This window comes from Lontra canadensis, unplaced genomic scaffold (assembly GCF_010015895.1).
Source record: "Lontra canadensis isolate GAN:19392208 unplaced genomic scaffold, GSC_riverotter_1.0 scaffold150, whole genome shotgun sequence".
Lineage (NCBI taxonomy): Eukaryota > Metazoa > Chordata > Mammalia > Carnivora > Mustelidae > Lontra > Lontra canadensis.
This window is the reverse complement of record NW_022631144.1, coordinates 1501806-1515799: the sequence shown is the minus strand read 5'-3', so window position 1 is coordinate 1515799 and position 13994 is coordinate 1501806. Positions and strand designations below refer to the sequence as shown.

General features: G+C 43.4%; 1 protein-coding gene across 2 annotated transcripts in view; it reads right to left on the bottom strand.

The window, feature by feature from the left end:
- Positions 1-7233: 7233 nt before the first annotated feature.
- The window catches only part of DRAM1 (DNA damage regulated autophagy modulator 1), a 38106-nt gene continuing 31345 nt past the window's right edge, over positions 7234-13994 (bottom strand). Inside the window, exons 6-8 of one of the 2 annotated variants that reach the window (XR_004381106.1) lie at positions 10882-10974; positions 10079-10286; positions 7234-7553 (exon numbers count right to left, since the gene is read on the bottom strand). Coding sequence is in view for 1 of the 2 variants with exons in the window: in XM_032844269.1 (XP_032700160.1) it covers positions 10242-10286; positions 10882-10974 (138 nt within the window). In the remaining variant the exon portion in view is untranslated. Of the gene's footprint in view, positions 7554-8659; positions 10287-10881; positions 10975-13994 lie in introns of those variants that run through there. The other variant, XM_032844269.1, reaches the window with a different exon arrangement.

The following is a 13994-nucleotide window of genomic DNA, read 5'->3' as shown; positions in this document are numbered from 1 at the left end:
GGTTAGGCCTCTGTCTTCGGCTCATGTCATGATCCCAGGGTCCTGGGATCGAGGCACGTGTCTGGCTCTCTGCTTGGTGGGGAGCCTGCTTCCCTCTCTTTCGGCAGGCCTTTCTGCCTACTTGTGATCTCTCTCTCTCTGTCAAATAAATAAATAAAAATCTTTAAAAAATAAAAAAATTGCCACTTTCACCATTTTTAAGTGTACAATTTAGTGGCATTAAGTATAGTAACAATGTTGTACCACTTATCATTATCCATTTCCAGAACTTTTTCATCATGTCAAACAGAAACTCTGTACCTGGGGTGCCCGGGTGGCTCAGCAGGTTAAGCCTTTGCTTTCAGCTCAGGACATGATCTCAGGGTTCTCGGATTGAGCCCCATTTCGGGCTCTCTGCTCAGCAGGGAGCCTGCTTCCCCCTCTCTCTGCCTGGCTCTCTGCCTACTTGTGATCTCTCCCTCTCTGTCAAATAAATAAACAAAATCTTAAAAAAAAAAAAAAAAGAAAGAAAGAAAGAAACTCTGTACCCATTAAACAGTAACTCCCCATTCTCCTCTCTCTCCAGCTTAATGCTAACCTCTATTCTGCTGTCTCTGTGACTCAAATCGTTTCTTCTAAATCACTATGTTTCTAGATGGGCTCAAAGAAGAAATAGAGGTGCTGAAATTGATTGTGTTTTTTTTTTTTCCCTTGAGTAAGGGTATCTCTGAGTTAGCTGAGGCTCCCACCTGCAACCTATGTTCCCCAAATTCTGAAAAACTTGTAATTCCCACCAAACAGCATATTCTCTCTTGTCTCTCTGTGTCACAGCACAGGAGAATCTCTCCACTGTGTGCCTTTTCCCACCTTGCCTTCATTTAGCAAACTGTCTCCTGCTCCAAGTCCCCCTCCAGGCATGACTGTCCCTGGGAATCTGACCCAGGTGTTTCCACGGGTCCCACAGACCAGGCTTTGCAAACTGGAGTGCATTCCAATCACTCTGGCATTCTGTTAAAATGCAGATTTGAATTTAGTGGGTTTGGGACAGGGCCCTAAGATTCTGCATTTCTGTCAAGCTTCTGGGTGATGCTCATGCTACTAGCCCCCAAACTGCACTTAGAATAATGAGATCAGAGAGTGCAGTACTTCACCATAGCATGTTTTACTGTAATATCCCCTTAGTTGTTTCACCATTCCACTGTAAATACCTTGAGAACAGAAACCCATTTTATTTCTTGTTATATTCCAGAGGCTAAAACTGTGCCAACTCAGTGTAACTCTCAATAAATGTTGACAAATGAATAAATAAATGAGTTCACAGGCTGGAAAAATAAAAAGGAACCAGATCTATAAAGAGCCTCATAGACCATCTAAGGAATTTGAAATTTATCCTGAAGTTGGGGAACCACTGAAGGATTTTAAGAGGGTGATATATCAAATGTATATGTGCAATGTGTTTTAAATGATCAAGACTGAAATCAAGGAAATAGTGAGCTACTGCACTAGTACAAGCAAATGATTATGAAGGCCTGCACTTAAGTAGCAATGGTAGAAATGAAGAGAAGGAAGATGATTCAAGACCTAAGAAATGTAGGGTTGACCACACATTCCTATTTGCTTCAGACAGATCCAATTTATTCTAAGTAAAATTGCTAATAGTATTCCTTTTGTCTCCCAAAGTACCCTGGTTTGGGTGAACTGTCTGTTCACCCTGTACATAGGAGATAAAGTTAATAAAACATGAAGTGGAGTAAGGAGCAGAGTGAGCAGCCCAGGGTATGGTTCGCAAATTTCTGCCTTTAGTGACTTGAGTGGATGTTATCACCATTTATCACATTGAGCAGTCCAGGAGGAGAAGCAGTGGGAGAACTTTCTCCTTAAAATAAAAATAGTTAAGTCATATAGTGAGTCATTGAAAAGTGTTAAGTAAATTGCAGTAATAGCAGGACAAAAATTACAAAGAAGACACACAAATGGCTGAAATTTGGGGGACACAGATCAAAGGTTTCACCAAATTGAGAACATCCTTCCTTTCTGAAGCTCTGAATTGTTAGTCTCAGAACAATTTAATAGAAAACCTTCCCCAATCTTCCAATCAAACCTACTACAGAGGGGAAGTCAAAATGGTCAATTAGTTCTGGGTTTTGTTTCTCTCCATTTTCTTCCCTTCAAGTCATAGCTGTGTCTGCTCCCAATAACCAATAGAACTTTAGGATTTGCTGGATCACATTTGACCATAGTCATTTAGACAGTAAAAACAATGATATACCACACAAAGACCTAACTGAGTGAGAAGAACACATTCCTTGGTTTGGCCTGAGCCAAAGGTCAGTGAACATGAAAACGTTCTACCTCATTTTATATGCCACATGACCCAACATCCTTACTAACCTCTATTCACACTTGCCAACACCTCAGCTTTTTTTCCCTCTCCCCCAACATGTCAACAACTAGTTAATTATTTAATAAACCTCAGAACATACCTTTACTGCTCCTCTTGGCCAGAGAAGTCTGGAATTTTCCTAGTTTCTATTTCAAGGTGGCTCTTACTTGAGGGTTCCAAGTGCAGTCAAGCAGAAGAATAAATTCATCCACTAGAGCCTTTTGAGGGAACTTTCAAACAAAACTGTGGCTTTTCAAGTATTAAGAGGAAATGACAGACTGAACTAAGCTCAGTATTCATTTTAATACCTGTGTTAAAGGCTATGTTAGCAGCTGTCAAATCGCTGGCCCTTTCTAAATACATCACTCTTCTCCTTAAATCAGATATCTTGGGTGGTACCTGGAACTTGCTACTCTGGGCTGACCCTGAGCAAAAGGATTGTTCAAGGAGGTAAAATTTGTCTTCCAGGCATTCCTCTCAGAGGTGCTAATGTCAGCCTGATGGGCAAGACACATGGAACACAGGACCCCAAGTCCTGAGACCGTTACTGCTTCCTGCTACTGTTAGAGACTCATGGAACTCTATCCCATGCTGGAATATGACACCAAAGCCAATGAATTCCCTCTGGTGTTTTCCCAGCCTGGGGGCAGCCTCTGGACCTCATCCTGACTTCCCCCTTGGGGAGTAGAAAGCAGGTATTCCCAAATAGAAGACAACCCTAAGTCTGCATTATTGCACCAACCAGAAGCAGAAGATGAGTTGAAAATCCTAAGAAAACACACCTCAGAGCCACCAGAACCTTAATCACACTGAAAGCCCCCCGCTTAAGCTCCACTCTCCAAAGAAGTCCTTGGCCATATATGTACTCTTCCTCAGGGATTGTGAATGCATGCAGAAGAGTTCACTGCATCAAGAACTAATTATGTATTATGCAGTGGCCAACTGAACATAATTTAAAAACAAAAAGGAAGAGGAGGAGTTCATTTCACACTCCCATGAAAAATTGGGGTGGCATACAAGTCCCTCTCTATCATGTTTCTACTTCTGATTCCCATGACCTACCCCTCCCTCCCAAGTCTTAAAGGCAGAGTTCAACTAGGATCCGCCCTTTCGAAGCAACACAGACATTTCACACATTCTTCTAAACCAGCCAGTTTAGGGACTTAACTCCTTAGGGCATTGTATTATATGACTGGAAAAGCTGCCAAATTCATTCATAATCACATGATAATGGTTGACAATCACATCATCCTGATGGAAAAGGTTGACTGCAGGAGATACAGCCCTGGGGTGGGTCCTAATACCATCACTTGCTACCTGGTGACAACCTGACTTTGATAGTTTCCTCAGTGGTAAACTGGGGCTCACTGTGGTGAAATTCCCTTCTCTCGGTGCCTTCTATATGGTTAGATGCTCAACCAGTGTTAACAGAATCTGAGCGATAATGCAAGCAGATAGAGAAATGCCCTGGTGGTTAAGCAAGAGTCCTAGTACCTGGTACTAAAACAATTATGCTACCTCTCTGTAGGTAATTACAAATAAGATTTTCTCTTTCAAAATGACAAATGGACCTTTAGGACAGCGAAACCACATGACATTATACATTTGTTCAAATTCATTTAATACATACCATACCCCAAGAGTGAACCCTAATATAATCCATGAACTACTGGTGGTAATGATGTGTTAGTATGGGCCCATCAATTGCAACGAAAACCCCACTCTGGGTGGGACGCAGGGAGTGGGGAACACTGTTTGTCGAGGAGAGCTCTATACTAAACTGCTCTAGAAGGCAAAGGTTATAAATTTTTAAAATGCCATAAAAGGGGACGCCTGGGCTCAGTGGGTTAAAGCCTCTGCCTTCGGCTCAGGTCATGATCTCAGGGTCCTGGGATCAAGTTCCGCATTGGGCTTTCTGCTCAGCAGGGAGCCTGCTTCTCCTCTTTCTCTGCCCATCTCTCTGCCTACTTGTGATCTCTCTCTCTGTCAAATAAATAAATAAAAATCTTTAAAATGCCATAAAAAGTACATTTAAGCAAAATTAAAACCTTTTATTTCTAAATAAGTTTTTTAAGTTTCTCAAAGCAGGAGTTCCCCTCACCCCCCCCCCCCACCGTGGCTCCTGCATTGCTGGTCCCCCACTCACTGGGTCATTCCATAGTGACCAAAAAGCTACAAAGTCAGGGAGGACCAAAGGATCTGTGAATTCCCCTTGGTGTTCTGTCATAGGTCAGTTGGCCAGAAAGGGGCAAGAGGATATTGAGATTGAGGATTGAAGTCTATAAAAGCAAAATGTTCCCAGAAGAAAGTGTAAGTGAAGTAGTAGCCCTTCTAAGAGACACCAAAAAGAGAAAGCGACTAGGAAAGGAATAAGATTAGAAGAGACAGTGACAAAAGCGCAAAATCACAATGAAAAACCCAAGTAAGATGGAGACAGTTTTGACCATTAAAAGAAGAGGAGGAGCCAGGAGGGAGAAGAGAGAAGACAGTGGAGTTCTGCTGTACACAGAGAGGGGAGCAAAGAGCCCTGCACCCCCTGCCCTCGGTGCTTAGATAAAAAGGGCTGGAAAAGGGGCATCTGGGTGGCTCAGTCGGTTGAGCGTCTACCTTCAGCTCAGGTCATGATCCTCGATCCCATGTCCTGGGATTGAGTTCCGCCTCGGCCTCCCTGGTCAGTGGGGAGTCTGCTTCTACCTCTATCTTTCCCCCCTTCTCGTGATCTTTCTCTGTCACTCTCTCTTTCTCTCAAATAAATAAAATCTGTTTTAAAACGTGGGGGACAAAGAAGGAGAATGTTTGTAGAACAGTGACACAGTCAGCCTGCCTCTGTCCCACACCGTCTACCAGGGAATGCACATCTGTGCCTATCGATGAATGAATGACTCACCAAGAAAAGATGAATTTATTTTTTAATTTTTTTTAAAGATTTTATTTGTCAGAGAGGGAGAAAGAGAGAGAGAGAGCGCACAAGCAGGGGGAGCGGCAGGGAGAGGTTCTGCCAGCAAGGTTCTGAAGGCAAAATGACAGTATTTGTCAAATTTCAGATACAGTTCCTGTCCATCCCAGCCATTCCTGCTTATAGGAATTTCTCCCACCGATTTCCTTGCACGTGTGTGAAATGATGTATATACAAGGTCATTCGTGTGCAATTGTAGCAGTTTGGAAACCACACAATTGTTCATCAGATAGAGGACTTGTTAAATAAACAATGACACAGTGCACAATGGAATATTATACAGATGTAAGAGAACAAACAAAAAAATGAGGAAGCTCTCTATATATTGATAAGGAAGCATTTCCAAGACATGTTGCTTAGTCAAAAGAAGGCTCAAAGATGTCAGTACGGTATGTGACATTTGGGGGTAGAAGTTAAAAGGGAAAGATTTTTAAATGTGTTTCTGCTTGTATTTTTATAAAAAGTGGGTATATGTAAAAAGAGATGTGTAGTGAGTAAATGTAGATAAAGGAAGAATACAAAGGCTTCTCACAGAGTTCCTTTTTATATTGTTTTGATTTTTGAATCCCATGAATACTATTACTGATTCAAAAATTTTAAAATAAGAACAGATTATTCCAAAAGTAAGGGCTGTGAGCTGGAGCAGCTGAATCCCTACTTATCTAGAAATTACCTTTCCATCCCAGTGTGGTGAGGCAGATTCCAGCAGTTGCTGTATTTGTCTATCGGAGGAACTCTTGGGTGATCCCATCAGTCAGGGTTCTGATGGATATACATCAGAAATCCTCATCAAGTTTATGGAAGTTAAAAAGACACACTGTCAACTCACGTAACTGAGGAGTCCAGACATGAAGTCGGCTTTGGGGAACAGTGGGGCACAGAGCACTGCTCTTTGCTGAGGGACTGCCGAAGCTGGGGCTTACTAGGCATCTCGTGGCACCCCGGCTCAAACCACAAAACAGATTGTTGGTACCTCGGTTAGCATTTTCTAAGCATTGGTTTTGGAAGTTGCAGCCACTCCCAATATGAGTCTGGCATCCTGCTGCCCTTCATTTTAGAAGATGAGTCTCCTGGGGGTGACCAAGGAGAGTCAAGAAGCTTCTCCTCCAGGGCTGAAGGCTGTGGTTGCTCTCTTATGCAAGAGACAGGACGCAAATGCATGACATTCTGGCCTTGAGAATGCCAGGCACTCAGAGCCAGACCAAGAATATGTGTGTGGGGAGACAGCTGGGCTTACTGGCCTGCCAGAATCAGGGAGTGGGAGAGAATGGGATACCACTTATCTCCCTCCCACTCCTCCTTCCTCATTCCAGGGCCCAAACACCAGACCAGTGTGTCTCCAACTGTGTAAAAAAATGGGAACATGGGACGATGCCACATGCAAGGGATGTTAGGAAACCCAAACACAGCACAACACTGATGTGCTTAATTTGGTTTACGAAATGCAATTTCTGTGGAATTCTGTTAGTGAAGAAAGAAAAAAAAAAAGAGAAAAGAGAAGGAAAGAGAGAGAGAAAAGAAAGGAAAAAAGAAAAGAAAAACAAAAAGGGAAGGAAGGATGAAAGGGAGGAAGGGAGGAAGAAAAAACCCACTTGATTCGCAATTGGGAAAACACGAGTCCCCGCCCCGACTCCGTTGCCAGGCGGCAGCAGAACCTCTGGCACGTCCCTGAGCTGCTCTCTCCGTTTCCTCATCTAAAACGTGATGGATAACTGCCCGACCAACCACACGGGGGCTAAATAAAAACACAAGCTGGGAAAAGCATAACTTCGAAGGTAACTGAAGGCATGTTTATTACCCAAATGGTTTACATTTACTTCTTTTAACCTGAAAAGGTTGTCAGCAAGTATCATTTGATTTACCCTGAAGCAAGTTAACTTGCCTTCCCTGGAGGGCGGGCAAGGGGTGGGGGGCTGGTTATCTACCATCCTGCGTCTGTCCCAGATCCATTTCCCATTCTTTTCTTCTGAGGAACAACTTCACCCACCACCAGCCCAGCATTTCAGACACCGCTGGCCCCTCCCTGGTCCAGAGGGGGACACGTGACACAGGGCTGACTAAGAGCATCAGACCTCCCTGAGCATGGGCACGTGACCCAAGCCAGCCAATCAGAGACAATGAGCTTCAACTCACGGGCTTTTGTGCGAACTCTGCAGAGGTCCCCTCTTTCCACTGGACAGGTTGTTGCCCTCGGGCTTCTAGAAGCCATCTCTCGCCCATCTGGGGGAAACCTGCCTGCGAATGATGCCAACAGAAAGAGAAAGTAGAGCTAGGAGAAGGAGAGAATAAGTGAAGTTCTGGTACCACTTTTGGATCCAGTTATCCCTGAAGCCAGCTCCACCCCTGGACTTGAGTCAATAGATGGCCCCTTTCTTCTTTGACACTTTAAGGTGGATTTCTGGTGCCTTCACCTCTAAGGGTCTAGACTGATGCAAACTTCTGACCCTAATGTTTGAGTCTCTACACAAACATGAACCACTGCACCCACATGCAGAACTACAAGAATGAAGAAAACAAGATTTACACTCTATCTTGATGGGGTCCAAGCGGAGCTAGAATTGTTTCCTGGATATATAGACTTCATAGTAGTACCTAGTCGACATGTTGTAATTGAACTGAGACACAAATTACGAAAATAAAGAAATACTTCATTTTATTTTACTGTCAGCCATGAGGTCCAAGGAAATGCAAGCTCATGGAAATTAGAAATAATACCGAAATATGGATAAGACCAGCTTTAGAGGTTTCATGGAGTCAGCAGAATGTGATTGTCTGCAGTGATTTTTGGCGCTCTCAGTTTGCCAAGCCAGGTGTACCATTTTGTCTAGCCCATCTAAGAATTTCGGTGGTAACTGTCCAGGTTGAGGAGAGTTGTCACAGAGTGGTGAAACCCAAACAACTGAAATGTTCACAGTCCACAAAGCAAAGCAAGTCAGCATTACTGGGTGATACAGACTATTCATTTATCACTTAACTGGTAAATAGTGTACCAGTGTAAATCTCATTTTACAGCACTACAAATATCCCTAGTCATGCCTTCCTTTGTTCACTGACTCGTTCATTCATTCTAGTAGGGATGGACCAGAAGGTGCCCTGGTAAACGCTGGAGTTACAAAGTTAAAGATTAAGGCCCATACTCTGTCCTCAAGGAGCTCCGAATCTATCTCGCAGAGAGATAAGGAAATGAGGAATGACAATGCATCATGAGAAGCACAGGTAGGGAAAGTCTGTTCGAACTGAGTCCCAAGCGTGGATCCACTCTCCTTCAGGTTCCTTAGCACAGCTAATGACACTTCTCCCCCATCTTCAGAATAAGGAATGCTTGACATCGTTTCACTTCCGGTGTTACCATGGGGAGACACAGCATTACAAGTTGCAACAAACTCAGACATGGTTATGGGGATCTCACCGCTGAACACGCAGGGGACACGGTTGGTCTTTGCAGAGCTGGCTGACTGCTTCATTCCCTCAAGACCATTACTGAGGAGCCACGATGTGCTCACCACTCTCAGAGTCCCTCCCAGCCTGTCTAGGTGGGCTGCTCTGCCCTTGGCATTCATCCTCAAGGTCTGGACCTACTCAGCTGGATGCAGATTTGTGGTCTGGAGGGTCTTCGAAGGAAGGCCTTCTCTTCGGCTTTCAAATCTAAGCCTTAACATGTCAAGGCCCACTTCTTGCTCTGGAACCATTAGCTTTTCCTTTGTCATGGGTGCTTTGGGTGAGAAGGTGGAGTCTGTAGGTCTTGCTTAACAAAGGACTCTTGTCTCGTACAGTGTGCAAACATCCAGCCACCCACATTGAAAGAAGGAGCAAATAGCCTGCACCCTGCACCCTCTCTTTCTCCTCTGTCTCAGACCTGTGTTCTCTTCCACAGGCTTAGTGGCAAGTAATGAACTCGAGACGTGAGTTTCAGCTCCTGAGTCAGACTGCATGTATAGATAGCATTTTATGCCGGTAACAATAAAGGGTGGTTTTACAAATGGTCTTTTTAATGCTTTTCACAGATTGGCTTTTGTGGAGGTTTAGTATTAACCAAAGTTCTCCTTCCCATAATCCTACCTTCCATAAATGGTCCCTGAGATACTTCCCCTCCTTGCTTATCCACCAAAGACAACAATCCAGAATCCAGTGAGGTTTTCCTTGTCAGGGGCTCGCCTCCATTTTATTGTTGTTCTAAGGCTTTTCTAATCTGTCTTGATGAATTCATCCCACCTGGAACTGGGCCCACTATGGAATGCCAGTTAGGTTAGCAGCAAGGGTAAAGGCTTTGGCACTGTGAGCAGGGAGGCCCACGGGGGACGGAATTTAAAAACTGAGGTCTTCTGTGTTCACTTAGAGTTAATGTGCATAGAGAGAGTAAGGCCGTTTGATAGAAGCACTTTGCTTAGTTCACTTAAAAATCAGAGTATCCTTGTTAGTGTTCATTTGTTAACTAAATCTTTATGATCATTATCAATCAAACTTTATAAATGCTATCATGATATAAAATTAGACCGTTCATTCTCTAAAAATAAAATTTAAAAATGACTATGCCCTGATTTTACTTGTTATTGAATTCCTCATTTAGTGTATTCCCACAAATCACTTTCACACAAAGAAAACACAAAACAGAATCTGTGCAAAAATAAGAGCTCTCCATTTTCTGTAACACCTTCTCTTTTCCGTAATGAATTTGTTCATGTAAAAAAAGTGTCTACTTGGAAAATTATAAAAACATTGCTACAATGTCATAAATGCTCTACATTCTCTAGAAAACATACCTTCGGAAATAGTACAACTATTGGGAATTCTTAAAGAAATTCAAGTCGTGGACGTGCCGCAGATACATTCCACTCAGGGCAACATGGAAACCCTGTCTGTCCTCCCTACCACTTCCAGAAATTGTCTGCGACTCTCACTGAGTGAGGTATCATTCTTCTTTCTTCAAACATCATCATTGATTTCTGTGGATATTCTTAGGGTGACACTCTATTAAAAACAGAAGAAAAAGCTTTCAAAGAAGGTTTTATATGCAAACAATGAATCTTCAAATACCACATCAAAAACTAATGATGTACTACATGATGACTAACAATTTTTTAAAAAAGAAGAAGGAGGTGGTAAACCGGTGCCAGCAACAGAGCTCCCCACCCTTCAGATGTGCCCTCACTATGGTTTCGGCAGAGTTTGAATTGGGTCTGACAGAATTTTCTTGGTTTTCTATATACTTTTTGCTAAAAATTCATTTGTTTCAAAACGTATGATTTTCTTTGTTGTCAAACCTGATAAGGTCCCACATTCTCTCTGCCTTGAGAACATTTTTCAACAACGAACTTTGTTTTCAACAATAAACTTTGTTTATTCAGAGGACGTATTTCCTATTATTTGGAACTAGGAAACGAGGCCACCTCAGAAAGCTCATAACCAGGATATAGGACTATGATCATTCATCCAGGGGGCAGAGAACATATGAAAATTTCATTGTTTGGGAGAGCAGTTAGAGATGCTTTTCTTAGGGAATAAACTAACGTTCTATGGCATGCTCTTAACCCTAATTTATAACCTATGAATGATAAATACCTACCTGGAAATCGTGGATGAATGTTAGGAAGTAGAAAATGAAACCAAAGGCCACTGTCCATTCACAGATTGCACTCACTACGTGATATATGTAATCCTAAAAGCAACAATAAAGAAACAGAATTTAGCCAAAATACACTGTATTCCCTGTAATGCGTGTACTGAAACAAGAAGCTGGTCAGAACAGAGAGGAAAGTCGTTGGGTGGGCATAAATCAACCCCTTGAGAAAACACAGTGAGGCAGGCCAGGTGGAGGAACATCAGGGCACCTGCCCAATGAGAACATGAGCACAATTATCCAAAACGTTCTTGAGGCTCTCTTACGCTCTGGTTTTAAGACTTAGTCTATACACTTCAAAAAGGCAGAATAAGGGCCACAAAAAGGCTGAGATGGGGAGGCAAATTTGGACTCAAGAGAAGAAAAAATGTTCTATTCAAGGCGTGACTTGCTCTCCCACTGCTAGGAATCCCAAAGTTGAAATGCATGCTTAAAAAACATCAAGTCAAAAAACAAAACAAAACAACAACAAAACATCAAGTCAGCTTTTGGGGCCTTATTAAAATGAGTGCTCGCACCCAGAGAAGAGTGGCTGTCACCACTGGCTGTTGTGTTTCTCTGTTACTACAGAAAATGTCTTACCGGAACACTGTTCTGCTTACAGCCACAGAGCAGAGGCTAAGGAGACATCGACATGGTATCTGTCTTATTGGGGGCAAAGATGAGAAAATGCAGAGCAAGAGTGGAAGGCTTTAATTGGAGGTTCCTCCTATGGAGGCCAGAGAATTAATAAAAATAAATGGACTGACAGTTGCAGAAAGAGGAAGAATGGCAAACCCAGTCATCAGTTCAGTTTCATTTTTACCAAATGGGAAAATATGACCCTGGTGTTGCTTTGAGACATTAAAAAAAAAGAGTCTGTGCGTGTGCATGATTTTTAAAGGCGGTAAATTACTTCAAAAGCATTTTTAGGGACGCCTGGGTGGCTCAGTTGGTTAAGCAGCTGCCTTCGGCTCAGGTCATGATCCCAGCGTCCTGGGATCGAGTCCCGCATCGGGCTCCTTGCTCTGCAGGGAGCCTGCTTCTCCCTCTGCCTCTGCCTGCCTGTGCTCGCTCTCTCTCCCTCTCTGACAAATAAATAAAATCTTTAAAAAAAAAAAAAAAAACATTTTTAAACACCATCCAAAGGTCGCCTGGGTGGCTCCGTCGGTTAAGTGTTCAACTCTTGATCTCAGCTCAGGTCTTGATCTCAGGGTTGAGAGTTCAAGCCCCAGTTGTGAGTTCCACCTGTGGAACATCCTCAACTACAATAAAATAAAACTGTCTGAGTACAAACTGCATGTCTGCATTCTGACTTGAGCCCACCTGCCAGATTAGGCCTGTGGACTGTCATCAGTTCTCTGATTTCAAACAGTGACCTATTTTTTTCCTACTTCACTTTTTGCTCTGCTATAGGTTACATGCATGAATATGCAAATATGCTAGGTTGCAGGTTGGTTCCACGGTGACGAGTGCTTCCTCTGATCCAGTTTTCGTCCATGAACATTTCATTGTGGTGCATCAAACTCTCACAGACACTGCTCCTCGCTCTCCTCCTGCGTGTCTACATCCGTCCCGGCCCTCATCCAATGCACACTGGGGAGAACACCAGCCTACACTGGGGGTAGAGAACCGAGGCCCCTACCTCCTTTTGGTGACCTTACCAGGAGATCCACCTCATCCTTTATTGCCCTTGGACAGTGAAGATGGCTTATAAAAATGGAAACAGAATTGGGGGAGGATTTCTTGAGCATATTTAATGAAAGCACACTGAACTTGGAGTGCAGACCCTTCTGCTACACTTGTGGCAATGCCGCAAATTGCTATGTGAAATGAGACAATGATATTAAAATTCTCACCATCGCTACCAAGTAAGTTAATGCACAGGAATGTGCCACACAAGCTCCCAAACATGCCACAGAAGTCTGGGGCAGTACCTAAGCCTTTGTTCCATTCAGTGAATTAATGTAAAGGGTTTTATGTGCATTCACTGACACTGAGAAAAGAAAATAATACACGAGCAGCATGGTGATTTATGGAGTGAGCAGAAAATGAGGTACTTTTTACATTTTTAAGGTCGAAAATGAAATGGAAAACATTTTTTAATTGGCTGGGGCATATACTTCAAGGAATCCTTTCCAGCCCCTGGTTGGTTTGATTTGTGGTGGAAGATCTCCCTCCAGTGGCTGAACTTGTAAAGTACACCCAAAGCCGCCCTGCTGTGAAGTCTTGCTTTCAGAAAGGACTTTTTTTTTTTTTTCATTTTATTTTGTTTTATTTTCAGTGTTCCAAAATTCATTGTTTATGCACCACACCCAGTGCTCCGTGCAATCCGTGCCCTCTTTAATACCCATGACCAGGCTCACCCAAACCCCCATCCCCGTCCCCTCCAAAACCCTCAGTTTGTTTCTGAGTCCACAGTCTCTCATGGTTTGTCTCCCTGTCCGATTTTTAAAAAACTTCTGCCTGGATCATTCTCTCTCTCACCATCTTCAGTCTCTTCAGAATCTGTCTGTCTCTCTCTCTCTTTAAAGATTTTATTGTTTTACTTGAAACAGAGAGACAGAGCATGAGCATGAGCAGGGGCGAGGAGGCGGAGAGAGAATCAAACTCCCCGCTGAGCAGGGAGCCCAAAGCAGGGCTGGATCCCAGGACCCTGAGATCATGACTTGAGCTGAAGACAGGTCTCCACCAACTGATCACCCAGGTGCCCCTCTCCGTAGTCTTCCACAGGCTTCCATCACTTGCCAGAATCCTGCTGTGAAAAATCCCCTGATCCCACTGGCCCTCTAGCCACCATGGTATATCTCCTCCTCCTCTCACCTCCAAACATTCACTGATAGCTAAATGAACGAACCACCCCCTCACCATTTCTTTACCCTCCTGCAATTGTCTTCTAAAGCCAATACTTTACTGAAACTGCTTTCTGAAAAACATCAGTGACACCCTGGCCCCTTGAAAAACCAACTGGTGTTCTTCCACCAACTCTCCTCTCCTGGGCAACATTCCTTTCCCATATGGCATTTGGAAGTGCCACCACTGGGCATACCTCATGGCATGAGTCCATCTCAATTCCAAAC